The sequence below is a fragment of the Pleurodeles waltl genome, chromosome 6 (assembly GCF_031143425.1).
Source record: "Pleurodeles waltl isolate 20211129_DDA chromosome 6, aPleWal1.hap1.20221129, whole genome shotgun sequence".
NCBI classification, from domain to species: domain Eukaryota; kingdom Metazoa; phylum Chordata; class Amphibia; order Caudata; family Salamandridae; genus Pleurodeles; species Pleurodeles waltl.
Genome location: NC_090445.1, coordinates 1509331850 through 1509354657, shown reverse-complemented (window position 1 = coordinate 1509354657; position 22808 = coordinate 1509331850). Strand labels below are relative to the sequence as shown.

The 22808-nt window shown below is 43.9% G+C and overlaps 1 protein-coding gene across 2 annotated transcripts in view; it reads right to left on the bottom strand.

Moving 5' to 3' along the window:
- The window catches only part of CFAP74 (cilia and flagella associated protein 74), a 978701-nt gene that overhangs the window by 802011 nt on the left and 153882 nt on the right, over window positions 1–22808 (bottom strand). For both annotated transcript variants that reach the window (XM_069241006.1, XM_069241005.1), the window contains exons 9-11: window positions 3712–3822; window positions 3276–3378; window positions 536–693 (exon numbers count right to left, since the gene is read on the bottom strand). In XM_069241006.1, the coding sequence (XP_069097107.1) occupies window positions 536–693; window positions 3276–3378; window positions 3712–3822 (372 nt within the window). The remainder of the gene's footprint in view (window positions 1–535; window positions 694–3275; window positions 3379–3711; window positions 3823–22808) is intronic.

Sequence of the window (22808 nt, the reverse complement as noted above, 5' to 3'; positions counted from 1 at the left end):
TTGGGACATCCTGTCCATTGGAAATCCAAGATACTGTAAAGAAATTTCCTGTCAGAAAAAGAAGCTGAGCAGAGCTCAGGGAGCTATCGCCTGATTGGTTATAGTTCAGTTTTGGTTATAGTTCAGATTTGTTTTTGTTTTTTTATAAAAGAACATGGATAGGCTATAACAGTGCCTGTATAGGCCATTGCAGCCTAGTGTAATACACTTACTGCTATGTATATTTAAGGTTACCGTGGGTCTCCCACCTCGACAACAGGGATGATTCAAGCATGTAAATCTATGAAAGATCCAATGCTGGAGAAGTAACATATCTGTATCATTAATCGCTCAGGGATGATATCCTCTATAAATTCATGTGCAGAACCACCCCATACAGCGCTTGAATCTAAGAACACCCAGCATTGGTAAACTATTGCTAAAGAGATGAAATGGCAGAGGCCTGAAGCAAGGACTCAATGCCACTCCTTACCAAAGTGCCTTCTAATGTATGAATCTGTGGTAACAGGGTCGGTTGCCCAGAGCTCATACTTACTGTTTTTTTTTTTCAAACTCTGCTTGGCGTTTCTGGTGAATCAAGAACTTGGTCACATCTCCGCCTTCTGCCAGCACAGCCTCTTTTGCCTGCTCCTCTTGAGTTTTGGCTGCTTTTGCCCTGGCATTATTCCGTGCCTGTATCACACGTATGTTATCCTGCACATGAAAAGCAGCAGAGTTAAATTCAAGAAAATATACATCCTAACAGTAGTTAGGGAGAGACATGAATGCAGGGAAACATGGTGATTTTTGTATAAGCCACCACTTCTGACAGGCAGGTGAGGCTGGATTACAGTCAGTCACACATCAGGCATGCGTAACACAGGACTGGGTCTACCAGCACCATCACAGACTTTCAAAGGTGACAACCTCTCTGGAATTCTTCCATTTTCCATATGGGCCAGTGCGCTTGTACAGGCAAAGGAAGACAATAAGACCAGTTAAGATATAAAAATAACTGTCAGTGTCCTACCCTATTCTTCCTTTCTTCATTTTGGCTGGTTTCTTTCTGAGAGTGTCCCATGCATTAAACATGAAAACACTTCCCTGCTGTACAGCAGATGTCAAGTATTTGCCAGACCACAGACATTATTCAAGAGAAATTGTGTGTGTTGTGATGGCACCCTCACCATGGCATGGACCATTGTGTCCTACCTACAACTTATTCTCCTACTTGTAACAGCTCCTTTTTGTAAGAGAAGAGAGTTGTTAAGTAGAAAAGTCCCATGGATCAAGTCTGGCTTTTCAAGCAGGGGAAAATTAAGGATGCAGCAAAAGAGGAGTGGAAGGTATTTTATAGTCCCCCTGCTTTGCTGTGTTCTAGTGATGTCACCAATAATCAATAACCTTTGCCATAACAAGCTACACATGACTACGGGTGGGCTACTTCATAACTAAACAACAATTAAGTGACTAACTAAAGCTCTGGACACCACCACCCTTAAGCATTAGCCTCCAACCAATTGTATTGACTGTAGTTCACTTGCAGTTTAAAATTTGAACCGATTGGAGAGGCTCATTGGCTTCAACTCAAACGCAGAGCTCTGTTTAATAATAAGTTCCCAACAGGAACACGCCATCCATCATTGGCCTAAAGTATGGAGCTGGCTTGGGGCTATTGCTGCCTTTTTCTGAGCATTCATAAGCAGGCCTTTTATGCAGGAAGTGCCAAGCTTTTTAAGATATAATTAACCCCTACTATTCCAAGGTACTTTCTCTTGGGTGGAAGTACCACAACCATTGGCAGCCCGATTACGGCTAGCCATGGAAAGAGTGCATTTATTAACTCAGTTAATTTATGTACTTTGCAAAGATGTGCAATTTGCACACAAAAAAAAAATATATATATATATATATATATATATATATATAAATAAAAATATGGAGAGGTGGACCAGCAGCCTAGGCACACCAGCCACGACACTGAAGTGCATACTTTATCAGGAGGCTATGCACATGTGAAGGGGCACAAGTTTGCCATTCACAGTGTAAGACATACAGTGGACAAAGTGGACTGATCTATTGCCCCATGCTGTGTGCAGTAGCAAAGTGAGAACGACTCTTAAGCAGGCCAATTAATGAGGAGGGTTGACCAAAAACACTCATTTGTAGGAGTTGGCAATAAATTCCACTCTGCCAGTGGAGTTGGATAGAATTTTGGCCACTCTGCATTATGTATGCAGAATTCTGGCCACATTCGGCCAACCGACGTGTGGCAGAGTTTTTTCCTCGTGTATGGCATGCTAATGGTAATTTGGTGAGTGAGAATTTGCGCCCCATACCACGATTTTCAGGTGCCAGGGGGGCTAGTGGCACGATTTTCTTATCCGAATGGTCGCGGGCAGTCACAACTCTTCATGATGAGAGCTGCCACTCGAGTCGAAAATCTACTTGAGCAGCAGCAAAATCAACTTAAGCAGCAGCGCCCTGTGACGCGAAGCAAGGTGCCATTAGCACTGATTTTTCAGCACTTAATGAGCACTCTGCGCTAAAAATCAGCACGAGCAGTGTAACTTGCTGATTTCTGCTCATTCACAGAACTCCACAGAATCTCGCTGAGTTTTCATGTAACTCCGCAGAATTCTGCTGAGTGAAACTCTGTGAGTTCTGCCCACTCCTCCTCATTTGTTCATTTATTATGATGAATGTTTGAAAAACATGATGCTGATGAGACAGCCAATGATGCGTCTAGGCCAGACTTAGAAAAGAGTCCTGAACCCACGCTTGTGGAGTCCCTCACTAGCAGCAATTCGTGGATGTGCTGAGGTATGACACATCTTCAAAAAGACCACAACTGGGCATGGATTAGTTAGCAAGATACTAAACTTTTCCAGACCTTCTAGTACAAGAAGCATGGATAGAGGTAGACTAGGATGTAGGGAAAGAGATGCACCATTGGACGTTAGTGGCTTAACCAGAGACACTGAAAGTCAGGTAAAGCCTGAATTGCTCACTCACATTACTATTGGCCTTTCTGAGGCACAGAATTTACTCAGAGTATCACAAATTTCCACTAAGTCAGGGCTCCTCTGCTCAAGGAGACCAAGAATGAGAAGACCGACAGGAGAAGAGAAGGATACCATGAACAGTTTGCATATGATTTTTGGTAGCTGGAGGCGTCACACATGCACACTCTTGGGAATCAATCAGACCTTTTTTATTAAACATGCTATTTCTACATAAAAGTGTTATGTATTTCTTAAGCTCAGCTGCATGGGGGAAAGGTTCTAGCATATTACCCTGTTTGAAGAGATACTGTTCTTTAGAGTAAGCACGGCCTGCATTCGCTTTTCCATCTCCTCCCGCGACTTGAGTTCTTCATTTGCGTCTTTCTGCCGGATTCTGTCAGAAGAACAGAAATGCGTCATGAAGGTCATCTTCTGGTGAATGGTCCACAAAGCCTGTACAGCCAGGCTAGAGTCTGAGAAATGTGTGTTGACTGACCCACAGTGTCTCCCAGGCAGCGCCTGGAACACATTGTGAGATTTGTCACAATGTATGAGACTATGATGAAATGATGAAATGACCACTACATGCACTAGGTGAAATACACTTAGAGGGTATATCTGAAGGGCAATTACTCTTGTGTGAGAACTGAAGAAGAAATGGGCACAGTCTCTCTCTGCAGCAGGGGCAAGAGTTGACAGTGTGACACCAACAAACACGAAAACTCACCTTGTCATGGTTTCCTTAAGAAATTGCACAGCCTTTTCGTGGTTTCGCTGAGCATCCTCCACTGCTTTTCGATGCCTTGCCTCTCTTTCTTGGATGACCTTCCTTTCCTTCCTGTAGGATGAGATTTATAATCATTGCTCGGTGTTACAGCCCTAGTGACCAGGAGCAGCTTGCTGTGATTCGTAGGGGAAGGGTGGCACGTGTGGGGGAGGGGGTGTTAATTAAAAAATAAAAATAAAAATTAATAATAATAAAAGAAGGGTACCAGGATACATGTTTTGCTATAAACCAGTCTACATAGAATGGAGCCTGGCTCTAAAAGCGTTATCTTTATCTTATTCCATTTCCTTTTAATGTATCCATCCTTACTTTTCTCTATTTATAAATCACAATTGCTCTATGTCCTTCAATTAAGCAGTAGTTACTCTTGCATCAGTTTTTTTCAATATCTGAATTACTCTAGCTTGACCCCCTTGGCCAAAATCGTAAGAAACCACGGACTGAACATTATCTTCTACTCAAACGACACTCAGCTTACCCTTTCGCTAACCAAAGACAAATCCAAGACCAACTTCCAACGTTGCATAAGCATCATAGCCAAAAGAATGAAAGAGAGCTGCCTCAAACTTAACTCTGAAAAAACTGAAATCCTGCTGTTCAGAACCTCCACTCACCTTGGAACAACTTCTGGTGACCGTCAGACTTAGGGTCCTCTCCACACCACGACAGAACACGCTCGTAACCTAGGGGTCATCATCAACAACAAACTAAGCATGAGAAACCCAGTCAACTCAGTCTTGTCTGCTTTCTTCCACATCCTTTGCCTCCTATGCAAGATCTTAAAGTGGTCCCCCCACTGACACACGGTCAATTAGACCCTCATCACCAGCCACCGGGATTATAGTAACCTCTCTATGCCGGACTCATGTTACAACTCACAAAAAACTCCAAATCATCAGCAAGGCTAATACTCGACTTCCCAAGACACTCACACTTATCCCCACACCTCAGGAACTTGCACTGACTCTCCGTATGCAAGCAATGCAAATGTAGGCTGCTGTCCCACTCCTGCAAAGCCTTACACAACCAGGGACCTGCCTGCCTCAACCATCACCTAAACTTTCACCACACCACTAGACAACTTCAATCCGTCGCCCTCAACCTCACCCGCACACCCTGCATCTGCAGGAACAGCCGTGAGGACGTGATTTCTCCTATCTGGCATCAAATGGGTGGAACAATCTCCTCATCCACCTGAGGGCCTCCCCCTCCATCCTGGAGTTCAGAAAACATCTCAATACCTGGCTTTTCAACTGAAGCCTCCAACCCTATCTCATGCAGCTGAATTGGCGCCTGGATACCCTCATGGTGATAAGTTTGCCCTACACATCCATTGACTGATTATATTTTTCCCCATTGCTCTTTAATTTTATTACTATTCACCTCCAATTCTTTAACTAGTTATAAATATTCATATAGAGGCATCTATCTTTATGTGGCATCCGTCAAATGTACATTACATGGCATATATCCTCACCTCTCTATCTTTTACAACGTTTCTTTCTTCATATATATTATTCTGTATCTAAACCACGAAGATGACAGCTGTGAGTGGTTTCTAAATGCCAGTAAACACTCTGGATGGAATTTTAGTCAGCAATGCACATGAAATGACGTTACGGTTAAGTCATAAAAACATTGAAACCACTGAAATTGACCAGCTATGTCCATCGCCTCGTCCACCGCACTCGTCCAAACACCAAGCTCTTTCTGATGGTGTTTGCGAACTTTAAGATTCTGTGATTACCATTATGGGTTGATTTCAGCCTGCTTTAACCTAGATAACATAACCACAATATCAGTTTTGTAAGAAAATGCCTGGGGTTTGTAATTCCCTTTGATGTACCTTTTTTTGTTTGATGTTCATTTTAGCGACCCGAATACTTACATATTTTTTTGTTGGGCTACAAACCAAGACTATTGATTTGTCAATCAGTAACAGTTCCTATAGCCGAACATCTTTTTGATTCCTTAAAGGTCACAGTAAAAAGTTATCGAACCAGCCGACAGAAAATATCAGCTACTTTCCTTAGCCAATAAGGTAAGTTCTGGTCTACAAACTGCCAAGCTGGGTTTGTAAACTGTGGAGCTGTTAACCAATCCAATTGATTTTCAAATTAAAAATCTGGACCAAAAGCAGGTTTTCAAACACTAAAGCTACAGATATACTTATTTTTGCTTGAACTTCATTTTTAGGTCAGAAGTTAGCAAGAGCTTTTTGATTTTACTAAAATAAATATAATGTTCTTACATATAGATGATTTAAGCAGCCCTTTTCATCTATTGGTCCGTATTTCTGTCATTCACATTTGTCTTCAACCCATTACAGCCTTCAGCACGGGCCAGTGGTTAAATCCACTTCAGCCATGGGCTTAATTCATTGCATTCTGTCCTTTCACAAGAACACATGGCACTGTTTGCTTTATGAGACCACTAAATATTATTGAGTTTATGCATTTTGTTTTTGATTGATGAGGGCCTGGGAGCCTCCCCAACAATAAAGTCTTGCAATAAACACAACAAATCAAAACAAGCATAGATAAAGCCAAAGGGCTGGGGGGGCACACCAGACACTGGCATTGTCAATGTGTGTTTGTTTCTGTAGTAATTCAAAAATTACTGAACAGATTTACTCTAAACTACAGAAATTATTTATTCCGAAACAAGTTCAGTCTGTTTGCCAAGTGTGGTGTGATTCTGTTGAGATGTTTTTGTTGTACTTGAAAACACATTTTAATTGAGATTTTGTATGCACAACTAAAATGTAGCACCTTCTGCTAAATATTGAGTCCCATAACCAATCTCAATCAAATTTTACTATGGAAAGCCTATGGAAAGCCTAGGACGGGTTATACTAGTTTTTGTCAAATTTAGGACAGATTCATAAATTAACTCAAAAGTTATTATTTATCCAAGAAGGCTTTTTACAAACAGACTAAAAATAAAACAAATCATATTTCTATTAAACCATAAATTGCACAACGCAAATAACAAAGTAAGGTTCACAAAGACTTAAAACAATGCACTTTTTCAAAAATGCAGAACCAGCCTGCATTCTCTAATTCAATTCCAACCTATCTTGCAGTGCTTCTGCCAAGCGACCCATTCTAAAGTGCAATCGTGGCAGCATAGAGAATGATAGCAGTGTGAATAACATAAATGAGAAACAGGCAAAGAGAGGACTATTTACAGGCATCAATGACATCCCATGCCCTCTTGTTCCACATGATTGCCTATTGTCCTGCAACCTCTTACATAACACCAAATATAAAGTGCAATAATACCAAGATAAAATTCATGGTAACATTTCAGTAGAAGTGGGGGAAGGTATCAGAGCAGCCTTTACTTTTCCCTTCCCGTCCGATAAACTACCACAAACATTTAATCTCACAATGACCTGTTCATAAAACCCATAAGCTCTGCATTTTCTATAATACCAAAGTTACTCAACCACTCTCACTCTGGAACATCTACAGTTTGGCATTTATCTAAGCAATGTCTTGTCCTCTTTAGCAATGGAGCAAAATTTGCGATAAGATGCACAAGTTTATGAAAAGAGGCAACAGAAGAGGGAAATCCTAAATTGTATCCCCTCATGTTCCTTTGGACCTTGATGTTCTTCAGCGTGACCTGTTCGGCCCCTATCATACTTTATGGGTGACATGCATAAGTAACAGTGAGGCTAAAAGTGTGGAGCTATTGTTCATACTTCCTTCTCAACACAGCCTCTGGGTCTTTATCTATTAACACCTTGTCAGCTTTTATAATGCATTTTGTGAAAGCCGCGATAACTCAGGGACATTCGCCTTCCTCACGAAAGAGTAAGGCATGACAGCAAGTTCTGATACCATTCTGATTAAAAAGGTTATGCAGCAAAGTCTTACTTCAGTTAGCAACTTGGTACGAGGTGAGAGAATGTGAACCAATTTTTCTGTATGAGTCAGACAAAGCCTGCATTTAAAACTCAAAGAGCTTCTTGTCCATTTTGGCGGGCAATCATTAGTTTGCCCCAAGCCGAAGCGTGCTTGAGGAAACTTGATTTTGATTTTAAAAAATGCATTAAAATAGTTAAATATGGTTATGGATGGGGTTGTTGGTAAGAATAAATCACTGTCCAGGCATGACTTCTTTTACTAAAATCTCTCTTGTCCCTCAACTATGAGATTTTATTTATTTGTTTATTTAAGCATGTTTTGAAGAGGGCATGCGACAGTGTTGCTTTACATAGATAGTTTGCCTCAAGGGCATTTATAGTCCGAACAAAAGCCTGCGCTGAACGGTTTGTTTTTGTAGTTCCTATTTAGATTTCTTTCCATATTTCATCACGCAGTTTCGACCAGTCAGCTAGCTTTAGTAATGACATTTAAACATGTACTTAAGTAAAGAGCCATGTTGTACTAGTCCTTGGTTTAGCAGACCAAACTCCAGCCACACTTGTGCTGGAGCAGTGCCGTACACGATAAATAATGCAAAATGATTTGCTTTGAGCAAAACCGAGAGAGGCCCCAAGCTTCCCCAGAAAGGCCACTAAACCAAAGCTAATTGTTAAGACGAGTTTTATCACAGCAAGAAGAGAAGCCAAGGTAGAACTTTGTGGTTTGCAAAGTATAGATTGAACGGCTGCAATTAATGAGGCAGTCTTTGGCTTTATTGAATTTAGATGTAAGCGGAAAGATAGGTGCTCCTGCAGCCAGACACCAAGATATTTATAACAAGTGCCTCGTGAGACCGGCAGTCCTCCCAGGAGCCAGTTACCTTTCTTCCAAACCTTCCTTCCGAGTACTACAATCTGGGTTTTTGTGAGGTTCATCACCATTTCGTTTATGGGGCAGGAGGGGTGGAGATTGTTCAAGAGCCTCTGGAGCCCAATGCCAGTCACGTTCTACAGAACTACATCATCCACATAATGTAATGAGGCCACCTGACAATATCCCAGTTTTGGTGGATGAGATTCTGCATCTTCCAAGTGTGTACTTAGGTCCGATATAAACAGACTGAAGAACAGTGGGGCAAGGACACATCTTTGTTTCAGGCCCCTTTCGAATGCTATTTTGGATAACAAGCCATTGTTTGAACCGACTTTGACCACTGCCCAGTTGTTTGAATAAAATAGTTGGATTTCACTTAGTAGTTTTGCTGGAATGTTCCAGTCAACCAACTTTCTCCATAGGAGATTATGGTGGATGTGGTTGAATGCTTTGGAAAAAGTTGTTTCCTGTTGATTATATATTGCTAAGCAATCCTTGAGAGAACAGCTAAATTATCTGTGTTGCTAGATATGGCACTCGATTCAGTTTGATTGAAGGCAATTATTTTTTCTCTTTCCGCCCAATCTTCCAATGGCAATAATAAGCTAACAAAGACTTTTGCATCTACGTCCAAAAGGGTGATCATGCTATAACTGTCAGGGGAATCGCAATTGCCTTTCTTGTAAATGGGTTGGAAAATTGAGCTAGGCCATGATTCTAGGACTATCTTCTGCTTTAGGCAGAAATTGAACAGGGAGTAAATGCATGCACACAAGAAAACACAGTCTTGTTTGTAAATAGCTGCAGGCTATTGTTAGGATAAAACAGGCTCTGTAGCATCTGTGTTATTTTGGCTGAGTCGGTGTGTTCATATGAAATGCATTTATTTTTGCTTGTAACTTTTGATTCTATTCTGCCACACATTGACCCACTCAGGTTTGGTTCTTTGATCTAAATCCAGCATGCACTGGTCAAGGAGTTTAAAAGTTATTAAGGAAAACACGTTGTGACGTATGCAAGATGAATTATGCATGTGACTGTTGCATTACTGTTACTGGGAGTTTGTATAGTGCACTATCAGCATTAGTATAGCACAGCAGCACCTTTCGGTATTCAATTCTTTTACTCAGCTACAGCACAAACTATTCGACAGAATTCTTCCTAGCGGCAAGAAGACAGAGTTTATGCCACAATAGATCATATTTGTGGTTTGGCACACATCTGTTCACTACTTTTAAAGGTATATGCTACGCTAACATCCCAGATCCAATAGTACAACCAGGTATATTGCCAACGTTTAACATTTTGGAGGGGGGAAGTCATGGTCCTAGATGAATCACGGTTTCTGGGTGATCTGCAGGTGAAGTGAAAACATTGGTTGATAAGTGGCAAGAACTTGCTTGTGCATTGAGTGAAAAAGTCTCCACAACGGTGAACATTCAGTCAGGCTAGTTTTTGGAAGGTTTACCTTCTGGATGATTTAGATCGCTGTCTGTTCCATGCCCTGATTGACTATGCTTTTGTTCAGTTACTTACTGATGTGAAGGCTAAAGCACTACAGGAGATCAATAACATAGGTGACAATGATTCATAGCATGATTCGTATAATGATTCTCCGGACAGAGGCTGTGTTCATTCTCCGCTGCTGCTGAGCAACATTTTGACTGGTTGGACTACATTGACAATTGCTTACTTGCTTAGCTACACCTGTCTCCGTGATGAGCGCTGTCCCTGGTCTTCATGCGACTTGATGGTTTCCGCAAGGATGCTTTTGCTAGACCTGGTTGCCTTATGAATTGCCACACAATGGATCATCTTCCATTTCTGTAATTAAAACATTTTATTCTTAAGGAACCTTTCAAGATCCTGCTGTTCCTGGTCTACCTTCTCCAATAATGTAGCATAAAAGGGATTACTTTTCTGCACCCTTATATTCACATGTTGAGTTTTGTTGGCTGAGAAAACTTATCGTTCACAAACACACAATTGTATGTCAGGACCGGAGGCGAGGTTTATGCTCTTCTTTCTTCACCTTATTTTATAACAGCAGCCATATTAATCCAAACAAAAGACTTAATTTCCCAAGAACCATCAAGAATAAGAAGATGTTCATTAACCAATCAGGAACAGAAATCCCCTTCATATCCTCCTGTCAACTCTCTTTCCTCCTCTGTTTTTTCGCTGCTCCAGCGGCCATCGAGTTAAATGAAGGGACCATAGTCTTTGCTTACATTATTATCGCCTTTGATTGAAAATTCGACATGTGAGTGTGTCGTTAGTGCCTTACAGAGTGTTTACGATATATTTATATATTTTTTTTTATTTGCGGATCACTCTGGTGCTTCTTCGTGGCTGCATCAGTCACTTTTTCTGCCTCCTTCGTGGCGGATGGGCCAGGGCTCAACCACCTTCCGGCTGCTGGAGGTTGCGAGCATCTCCTGACGTGCACGCCTTTCCCTGTATCTATCGGTCGCAGCGGGCATCGGCACTTCTGACAGTCAGCCCAAGCGCCTCCAACTGCGTAGAGCAGGATCCGCGCTGAACCGTCTGGAAGTTGAACGCGGGTCTGTTTTTTGGTGAGAAAGTAACCCTGATCTCTTTTTGCGTTAGTGTGAAAAATAACTCTGATCTCCTTTTGCACAGACACCGACCCAGGCAGCAACAGAATAGCCCATCTGATCACGAAGGGCACGCATAGCACTTCGCTATCGCTATCCTAATTCTCTGGGTACCCCCAGTTAAAAAAATGCCCTCCAAGCAAATATATAAATATATATTCATATTCATATATACCTCTAATTGAGGGCTTTGAAGACTCATACTGAGGAGTGACAAATGAATTCAGCGAAGTAGCAGCTGCCTTTATCTACAAAACGGTATCAGACGTGGTGGCGCTCTTGGACAAGAAACTTCTCGAAATGGCCCAACGGTGCCTACCACCCTTCCCCCTCCTCAAGGACAATATACCAGAGTCGTCTTCCCCTCTACCTCCAAGGCAGACTGATGCCAGACTCCCTGACAACCCACGCAAACACTTGCAGCCCCCCAGGGGTTGACATGGACGAGTTCTCCAGGCTTAAGAAGTCCTTCATGGGCCACCTATCCCCACCACCCCACTTCGGACACCACGGGTAGTCAGTATACTCAAGAGGCGAATCAGCCCTCCACTCCTACTCCTGCCTCCGATGGGTCCCCTACAGGGTCCGAAGGAGACTCAGACCACATGAGGTCATGGCTGCCATCGATCACTCCCCACCCCATTAGGGATGGCCCCTGCCAATGATGGGGCCTGTAGCTCAGAGTAAATATGCTAGACACCAAGGAACTGATACACCCTTGTTAGGTATGTGGCAGGTATGCTGCGCAAGCCCCTAGTCAAGGAGATATGTAACCTCCCCAAGGCAGAGTGCCCCCCACCCGTTTTTGGATGGCAAAGTGGGCTTAACACCAGAAATAGACTCCAGTAAGGGCACATTTCTGGCCATGTATATCAGGGGCCCAAAAAAGCGAATCAACCGCTCCTGGTGGTCGTGCCAGGATAAACTTCTAGATGCGACGGGTCCCCTGACAATCTTTGACATGCCAGACGATGCCAAGGCCACGTCTGATCTAGACTGATCAAAAAATGGCTGATCTGGCAATCACGAAAGCGGGGCAGGTCATGCAGGGCGGGCTCTTTGGGAAGCCTTTCATCAAGGAGCATGGTAAGTTTGTCTCTACATTCAACTCCCTGGAGAAGGTCCAGTACTTGAAGCGCATTTTCACCTCACTGATTTTCACAGGGCTGGCAGTGGGCGTTTGGACGCATTATACAGTCTCAAGCCTTCCGTTCCAAGCGGGGTCAATGGCAGGACACCTAACACCTACTGATTAGGGAGTTTCTATCCCAACAAAGGGGGCCCTCGCCACAGAGGTCCAGAGGTGGTTCAAGAGGAGGATGTCCTTCTGTTAGCACACATGGTGAGTGTAACCCTCATTTCTCAGAGACGTTTGGGTGGAGAAGGGTTCGTTTGCCACATTTCATGCACACTTGGTAAACTCTGATGTTCGACGCCTGGGTTCTGCAGACAATTCAGGGTTACTACATAGAATTCTATGGATCACTGTTCCAACTCTACCCTCCTCGACCTATTCTCTTCTCGGAGGCAGAATCCACCCTTATCCAGCTACAGATCCAGGAGCTCTTCTCCGAACGAGCCATCTCCCCATCCATGCCTCATCCCTTGGGGTTCCTCAGCAACTTTTCTTGGTGAAAAAATTAAATGGGGGCCGACGCCGGTTGATAAACCTCTGGGAATTCAACGAAAGGCTTGTCTTTTGCCACTTCAAGTTTGAGGGCATTCACCTCCTCCAGGACCTCCTTAGACCCAACCACTGGCTGGTATTTTCGATCTAAAGGGTGGGTACCTGACGATCTCAATCTTCCCACCACATCTTTGGTTAGAATATTTCCAGAGGAAGGTTCAGACATTAGAATTCAATGTCCTCCCTTTTAGCCTAGCCTTGTTTCACCAAGGTTCTCAGGACAATGGTGGAACGTCCACAAGCCAACAGGATACATATGATAATGTACCTGGATGACATGCTCCTCGTGGACCAGTGCCCCCAGACATTGGCACACCTGGGGAAAACATTTTTCTTCTCCAATTCCTGAGGTTTATCATCAATCACAAAAAATCAGCCCTGACCCGTTCCAAGACCCTCACATTCGTGAGTTTTGTGATACACTTTGTGGAGACGGCCCTGGGTCTTCCATCCAGGAAGATTGCCAAGATACAACACAAGGTACACAGAACACTTTACAGACAATCCACCTCTCTGCAGCGGATAGCCAGAGTAGTAGGTCTTCTTTCGTCCTCTATTGAAGCCATTTTTACCCGGGCCCAACACTTCCGGGCTCTACAGTGATCGAAGACATCTCACCTACACCGCTGTCTCACATACACCCATGTTCCGCTCTCAGACGAGGCAAAGGACAAACTAGGGTGGTGGGTCACACACACGGAGGCCTAGAACGGGTGCGCAATTTTCGGCTCCCAACCATATTTTGTGATAGACTCCAATGCCAGTGGCACTGGTTGGGGCGCACGCTGTAGGGAGTTCACAAAGGAGGCGGGTGGCCCGCCACAGAACATTCCATGAACATCAATTGTCTTGAAGTGATGGCCTGTCCTTTGCAGTGAAGTGCTGGATCAAAGAGTGCAAACACTGTTGTGTCTTTATAAAAATGGACAACGTGGCTACAGTCAAACATCTAATGGGGCACGAGGTCCAGGGCCCTCTAGGATTTGGCCAAGACCTTTTGGGAATACTGCCTCGACAACCACATTTAGGTGGTGGCGGAACACCTTCCGGGCAAGGCCAACCAGGTGACTAAGAGAGTTGAGTCTTAGGCAGTTGCTTCTAGCCCTGTTTCAAGCCCTCTCGAACTGCTGGGGCTCCTTCATCGTATCTTTTCACATCTCGACTGGACCATCAGATTCCCGGTACTTCAGCTGGAGACCAGACCCCAAATGAAGCGGTAACCAATGCTTTCCTTAAGTACTGGTCTGCAGAGAAAGGTTATGCCTTCTCTCCCTTTGCCATGATAATGAGGTCCGCTTCACAAACTCACAGGCAGCCGGCAGATCTAGTGGTGGTGACCCCAATTTGGAAGTTGCAAGTTTGGTTTCCAGCTCTGATAGAATTTTTTGGGGATTTTCCAAACTGTCTTCCCCCGTTTCCTGATCTCCTCAAAGACCCCTCCAGCAAACCCCCCATTTGACGACTACCGGAGCCCTCCGAATCATAGGATGGAGGATTACAGATCTTGATAGCAAGTCCTGGGACTTTTGAGAAGTGCTACAGACCTACTCTCCAAGCCTGCATGGACAGCATGATTAAATTCTACCTGTCGGCCTGGTCTCGATGGTTGGGTTGATGCCAGCAAGGGAATCTGGATTCTATAGGGATGGACGTTGTCAACATCTTAAACTTTGTGGCTTCGCTGGCATCAGAAGGCATGGAATATGGATCAGTCAACACCTTTTGGTCGGCAATCACCTAGGGTCGCGCCAACATTGGGGATCTTCTAGTGGAAGAACACCACCTGGTCAGGAAACATCTTAGAGGCATTTCATTGTAACTTTCCCTGGAACTGAGATACTCAGTTCTCTGGTATGTTAGCAAAGTTTTGAATTAGTTCTTCTCCTGGCCTAGTAATAGATATCTCTCCAGGAAAGACTTGTCTGCAAAACTTGCTACCTATGCCTAGTGTCTTGCTGACTGCTCTCTGATGTCAGGGCCCTGAACATTTCTGGGAGGACGTTTACCCCCGATGGGGACATCTTCCACGTCTCTATGCGTATGAAATGTAACTCACAGCTGATCTCATATTCTGCCTTTGCTTAATTAAAAAAAGTATGCATGGTTCGCTGTGTGAAGGCATATAAAGTCTGGACAGAAAAGATCCTCCTTCCTTGGGAGTGGCAATTGCTCACCGCCCTTAGGAAGCCAAATAAAGTGGTTTCTTCCCCAACAATTGCACAACGTGTACAATGGACCATGCAGAAAGCGGGCATCAATACTAAAAATGTTCAGGGGGCATTCCACCAGAGGGGCTATGGCATCTAACGCCTTCGTCCTTCAGACTTGCCTGGAGGATATTCTAAATGCGGCGGACTGGTCCTCGGACTCAAACTTCAAGAGGTTCAACTTCAAACCAGTACCTTCCATTGTGGTTCTGGTGGTGGATAAGCCTTGACCTGGCATAACAGGATTATGATTTCATAGAATGAAAGATTTACAAGCTTTCTTAATGGAACGTTTTAATTCTGTTAAGGATACAGAGGTGAGAGTTAGCCCATCCGCTGCTCAGTGATTAATCGCCCACCTGGTAAAGGAGAGGCCACAAATATTTCCAAGTACTTTATCTTTTATGTCATACTTATATTGCCATAAGTACAAATCAATGCTCAGTTGCTGGTCCTTCTCTTCCAATACATTGTATTTATCATAGTTGAACTGTTTCGCTAGGGTATTCAATGACTAAATATTAATCCATTATTTTGTAGGAACAGATTCTTCCAAACAGGATTCAGATGTTCCAATTCCAGTTTTTGTCACTGGAAGAAAGAGGAGGAAAGAGAATTGACAAGCAAGAATATGCTTGCACACAGTTGAAGCAGGGAACTGAGTTAGACTTAAAGGGAAGTATGTATGCCGTCTATTGGTTACCCTAAAGCTTGCTTTAGTAACCCTGTTACAGTAATGTGGGTGCTGAAGTGTGTTGAATGAGATTACCTTAGGGTTTGTTGTACTAGCATGAGAGGTGGTTGAAAAGGGAGGGTTCCACTGAGGGTCATAGGTGGGCAGCAAGGTGAGGTGATTGCATTTCAGAAATGTGTGTACTTTATCTTTTACTGAAGCATTACTAGGTGATCCTGTGTGTAGATAGTCAGTTCTGCATTGCAATGTATGAGGTGTGCAGGTAGTGTGTGTCAGTTATTCATGATTAATGTTAGCCAGGTGTTGTGGTGTGTCCATGCTGTGGTCCTACCTCTCGTGCACCAGCAGGATGGGTGAGGGTTTGTGAGGGGTTCTGGTCAGGGTAGGGGTGAATTTTGTCAATAGTTTGGAATATGATTGTTTCTTGGTCTGGCAGTGATGTATTCTTGAGTTGAATTTTACTGTGCTTTAGGAGCAGGTCTTGGGGTGGATGAATGTTTTACATGATTATTCAGTTGGGCAGTTGTGTGTAGGAAAAGTGGAACTTGGTATTATGTTTTCTAAATGGTCTTCAAGCTCTAGGAGTCAAAGGAGGCAATTTTATGAGTTGAGGGCCTTGGGTGTGTTACCTGATTAATCTGTTGAAAAGGCATGGAGAGTTATGTTTGGGGTCTTTCTATAATGATAGAAAAGGGCTATGGTCTTGAAGTGCTACTGGTGACCGATATAGTGTCATTGGGGTGTCCAGGTCTAAGTTGTTAAAGTGGTGCTTCAGTGCCAGCTCAAGGTCATCAGTGGTTTGATGTTCTGTGTGATGTGATGTTCTCTGTGTCACTTACGAAAGGCTAGGAGTTCAGGGTAGGAGGCAGAGTGGAGTTCACCAATTTGTTGTCTCCTGCAACTGTAGGTTAGGGTCTGGTGGTTTTCCTAATACCCTGTGTTTTTCAAGTACTGAGATGGCAGGAGTTTGTGCCATCCTTGTTTAAGAGGAGTTATGAAGGATGTCATTAAGCAGTGTAAGGGTTAGAGTTTCTATCTCTGAATATGTGCCTTGTGGGACTGAGTATTTTACATTGTTGTTGTTATTGTGTGTGTGTGGAATGGGTTCAGCTGGTGCCTTCTGTTTCGGTGGAGGCAGGTTTTAGTCACTAGTCATAGTTGGAAGAGACTCAAAGAAATTGTGCCTGATCGATGGGGGGGATCGGGTAAATGGTGGCTTAAGGGACATTTCGAATGCAATTAAACTATTCTTGTTATGTCTGGTTTGTGCCTATGATTGGAATAGGTGTTTGGAAACCAACACATGGTCTGTGTCAGTTGATACCAGAGGCTTAGCCTTGCAAAGCTGTGTTGCAAGGGATTGTTTGTCAGAGGGAGAAGGGAAGAGAGAGAGGAAGAATATGGAGTAGCTCAGGGAACCTAAAGAGTGCTGTGTAAGCAAGTAAGCGAGAGGGATTTAGAAAAGTAAATGGTAAGGAGAAGCACTGGAGATATTGGGGCTAAGTAATGTAAGGAAGGAGAGGAGGATTAAAAAATGAGGAGGGTGAAGTGGTGTTAAGGGAAGGCAGATATGTGGGTTGTAGGAGAGTTCAGGGAATAGGGGAAGGAGTTTGAGGGGATTGATTGGGAACAGAAAAGTGAGATGTGGAGAATAAAGGTAAGAGAGAGGGGTTGATACAGAAGAAATGACGAAGGAAAGAGAACAGAGGATAAAGCAGAACACAGGATGGGAGAATTTGATATTGAGCGGGATAGAGGAAAGAAGGTTTTGAAATAGGCTATGAAATTAACAGAAGGAGCAGCTAAGGAGTCAGAGGAACTGATGGGAGAGGGAGAAGTATGGTGGTGTAGGTGGTGGAGAAGAGTGTATGGAAGGCGAGTTGGTAACAATGGTGAGCAGAGGAGGGGTGGAAGAGGGAGTGACAGGAAAATAGGAACTGTGGGAAATGCGAGAGATGAGAGGGATTAGAGGGGAGAGGGAAGAAGGGAAATAGAGAAGAAGGGGAAGATACCCAGGTTAGGAGAGAGAGGAGGAGGAGGAGCAGGACTGAGGGGCTTTGGGGGAAGGCGCAGGATAGAGGACAATGGATGTAAACAACACAGCAATTGCATAATGGTGGAGTGGAGAGCAACAGGTAAGTTCCCTAAAGATAAGGTACTTTCTGTACACAAAACCTGCTGTCGGCAAAGGGTGGTATGGAGAGCGGTATTCTGAATCAGGTTGAGGAAGGAATAATCAGTGGGGTGAGAAAGTAAGAATAGATGGAATAAGGGCCAGATGTAGCAAAGGGTTTTTCCCATTCTGTGTCAATGGGGAAATGTGTTCGTACATATGGCCCTAAATGAGAAGAGAGGGAAAAAAGAGTGACTAGAGTAATACGTTTTCAAACAAACTGCGGAAAACCTGCCTAGATCCACCCAGAGGCCTCCAGTTTTTGGTGAGAAAGAGGACAAAGGAAACATGCCAGGATCTATGACCCAAAGGCCTAGTGCAACCCCAAACCTGGCCTATCCATCCTCAATTAGCACCTAAATCCACTCAGATCCAGCAGGCTCACATATTAGGACCATGTGCCTTAAAAAAGACCTACTGTATACATCTCCTTACTCTGCCCTTCAGCACTCAAGCTAACAACTACATCTGTGAGGCCCTGATATGGTTTAATCAGACCCATCAAGCAGAGACCATGATGAACCTCACTGTTCCTTGCATACAGTTTAAGCTACATTTTGTCTGGAAATAACGACATTCACCTTTGTGTCTGGAGCTCTCATTACAGGACTGCTTTTTAAGTATCTAAAGAGTCCTGGAAAATACCTTAACTGCACATCAGTCTCTCTGACTGTGTTGGGCACTCCCTCTCTTATGTGCTTATTAATACAATAGAAAAAGTACTAACACCTGTGTTCTAGACATAAATAAACACCTGTCCATTCTTTTATTACAGAGGGCCAAACAGCACAAATAGATATTAAAATAAACATTTTCCTGTTTTCATGAAAAGCACCTATTTCATGCTAACCACATTAAATGAAATAAATAAATGCGTAACGGTAGCATGTATTATGGACCAACATAACCAACTCGAGTTTTGTAACATTTACAAACCACTCAGGCTTTGCCCTTTGTAGTTTACTGTGTCACTACAACCTCTAAGAAAGCATTATTAAACCATGTTTCAAAAAGCAGCAGCTGCTGTGCCCACTTAAGCCATTTCAACAAGAAGAACTCCTGGGTGTTGTCAGGGCTAGCTTTTGGCACTGGTTGTGCCCGCAACAATCATTTTTGGCACCCTCCTGACATCCGTCTCAGATTCCCTCACTACCACCTGGCAAAAATGCCCCTCGTCTCTCGATAGCCCCTCTCTCACATACACTTCACTTGTTTTGAAGCGCTGCTAAGGGCTGGCTTTATTAAAAGACTCCACTATCCACATAAAACACAGATCTGTTCTTTGCAGCAGGCATATTAACCTCTGTGCAACATTATGGGGAGTCAAAACTACCACAAAACTCTGACCTCTCTCTCTAGTAAGATTATTGATCACAAGAGTTATCTTGACATTTTTACTTCTGCCTGGAAGCTGGACGCACAAGGAACTCTGCAGCAGGTGCTCTTAAATCGTATGTTGTTGGTAATCCATAAGATGGGAAACACACTTTTTTGACCCCCTTCTGCATTTCTGAACAGCACTTCCCGCCCCACACCACCCCGAGGTCAGTGCCCCCCTCAATAGTTCAGAACCCAGTGCGGCCGCACCAGCCACACTGTCCTAAAGTCTGCGGAATTTATACAATAAGAAACTAACAGCATTCTGAAACTACAATACCAAGCCGCCAAGAACGGTTCGCTTCCATAATCACAATTCACCACATTCTTAAGACTTTTGAAAATTACAATCACTTTAAAAGAGCACTGAAATCATTGTATCACATTTTGGCACAGGAATGTCTAACTGATTCATTTATTTGGCCAAAGATTTGAAAGGCTGAACAAAACATACATATATGGTTAATGTTAATAAGGGATGGTAATGTCACGCACACGTTTTATCTTGCAGGAAAAAGTCACTGAAGACATTCTGACATTCTTGGAGACCACGTGCAACTTTGGATGATGACCGTCCAGTAAAGCGGACCAGTTGGAGGCCCACGAATAACGTCTTCCTAGCGAGGGGCCGTGAAGATGCGGGAAGCAACAGGCCCGCAAAAAAGTACGTGCCGATTGAGTGGCGGGATTCAAAGCCACCTATCAGGAGCGCGGCCAATGAAACGAGTGTGAAAGCTGAATTTATTACTAATGATTTTATTTACTATGGGTTAAGAATTTGCATTGAATTAGGCTAATACAGAAAATAATGTGTGATTTGGAAAATGTACCCACTTGAGTGGCCACCATTAAATGTGTAATGCTTTTAGAGAATGCATATTATTAATTAGTTGAAACACACGTGTAGAGAAAATTGCAGTAGTGAGTCACAATAATGATTTCATGCTATGTATGTGTGTATTAACCTTAGGCTTAAGTTAGCAAGGTTTGGGCCTAGTCTGCACTACCTCATATTAAGCTGCAATGTTTAATAAGGTCGTGGTCCAGAGAAATTAATACTTTTATTGTTCACACTGTGCTGACCAAACATTTAACAGATGTCTTTAGCTTTCTCATGAGAACTGCTAGCTAGAATGTCTTGTATTAGGAATTGCAACTTTGTAAAGTTTGATGCACGAGACAGCGATGTTCCCAGGAACCAACAATGGATGCACTGACTGGAGTACGGATTACAACAAGAAACGTTACCCGACGAGCCTGAAGATGGGAACAGGAGAAGAGGAGCCAATCATCGACGTGTGAGAGACAGTTTAGTTATATTTTAGATTTAGGGGGTCATTCTGACCCTGGCGGCCGGTGGCCGCCAGGGCCACCGACCACGGGAGCACCGCCAACAGGCTGGCGGTGCTCCCGAGGGCATTCTGACCGCGGCGGTTCAGCCGCGGTCAGAAAGGGTAAACCGGCGGTCTCCCGCCGGTTTACCACTGCCCGTTGGAATCCTCCAAGGCGGCGCAGCTTGCTGCGCCGCCGTGGGGATTCCGACCCCCCCTACCGCCATCCAGTTCCCGGCGGTCCGCCCGCCGGGAACCGGATGGCGGTAGGGGGGTCGCGGGGCCCCTGGGGGCCCCTGGAGTGCCCATGCCACTGGCATGGGCACTCCAGGGGCCCCCGTAAGAGGGCCCCTACAAGTATTTCACTGTCTGCTTGGCAGACAGTGAAATACGCGACGGGTGCAACAGCACCCGTCGCACCTTCCCACTCCGCCGGCTCGATTACGAGCCGGCATCCTCGTGGGAAGGGAGTTTTTCCCTGGGCTGGCGGGCGGTCTTTTGGCGACCGCCCGCCAGCCCAGGGAAAAACTTAGAATACCCTCCGCGGTCTTTCGACCGCGGAGCGGTATTTCGGAGGGGGGAACTCTGGCGGGCGGCCTCCGCCGCCCGTCAGGGTCAGAATGACCCCCTTAGGGTTTAACTTCTATTGGATTAACTACAAACATACAATTATCTGACCAATGACAATGTGGGAAGTTCTTTATTAAATTCTAACTTAGCCCAACTGCACAGAGGAGAATTATCTCTTTTCTATTCTGATTTTCTCCATTGTAGTTCTGTTTGTGGAGCTGAACAGTTCCTGCTGACTTTATTTCTTACTTTAACTTCACTGCTTAATTGATTATGGTGGATGCTGACCCCTTAGACATTGCTTCTTAAATGGTTCAGATAGCCTAGAGTCCCCCGTGTCTGAGCCATTCCCCTTCATTGCCCTTTGCTGAAGTTGACCAGACGGATGTCCAACTGATGAAGAGAATCGCAGTTTGCTGATCTATTCGAGGAGAGGTATAACAAAATGATATTATTCTTGTCATAGGCTTTGTTCCTTGTTTCTAGGTACCAACCGCTATTTTGATAGAGCTATAGTTAAATGTTTTCCAAATTAACTGACTAAATTATTTTGCATGAAGTTCAAACATACTATTCTAATCAGAAGGTTAGTTAGGGAGCCCTGGAAAAGTTAACCAATCATGATTAACAAAGAGTTTATATTGTTTTCTGTTGAATCTAAATGTACGTAATTTCTATTGTGCATTTATTTTTGTTATTAATTTGTACTGTAACTCTTGAATGCTTATTGGCAAATGCTTTAGTTAAATTGAGATTCTTTAGAAGAGTTTGTCAACCGGTGTTATTCATGTATATTTATCATTTGTTTTTTTAACTAATCTACTTGATATTAGCATTATTAGTCCAGGGAAATGAACATTTTAACTCTATTAAAAGGTGTGGTTATTCATGGCCACATGGGTCATGGTGTGTAAAGACTATTGATTCCAAAGTATTTGATGATGTGTATTGATTCAGATGTTGTAATTTGAGAGAATCTATGACTTATGGTGGAATCACTCTAAGCGTAGTCAAAAGGTCTGTCAAACCTCTAACGCGTCCCCTTATAGATTAAATTATAAAAGGCCAAATAAGGAAATATGCACTAACAGAAATGGTAGCGGAGTTGAATGGTTTGTCTCCTTTAGAGGCCACCATAAGGTCCTTTTCCTCCTTAGATTTTGCTAAAAGAGTCGGATGGTTTATCTCTGTGAGCTAATTTTAAGTCACATGGGCTGTCCCCTTAAGAGATCAATATAATTCATAGATTTGGAAGGAACATAGGATTGTGCATCTCTGCAAGAGGCCACTACAACCCCAGATATAAAGGTTAAAATTTCCAGACTCGATAATACAGTGTGAAAAGATTATGGGGGTCATTCTGACCCTGGCGGTAATTACCGCCATGGCGGAGGTCGGCGGTAGCACCGCCAACAGGCTGGCGGTGCACCGCTGGGCATTCTGACCGCGGCGGTTCAGCCGCGGCCAGAAACGGAAAGTCGTCTTCCGCTGCCCTTGAGAATCCTCCATGGCAGCGCGATTCTGACACCCCCTACTGCCATCCTGTTCCTGGCGGGTCTCCCGCCAGGAACAGGATGGCGGTAGGGGGTGCCGCGGGGCCCCTGGGGGCCCCTGCAGTGCCCATGCCAATGG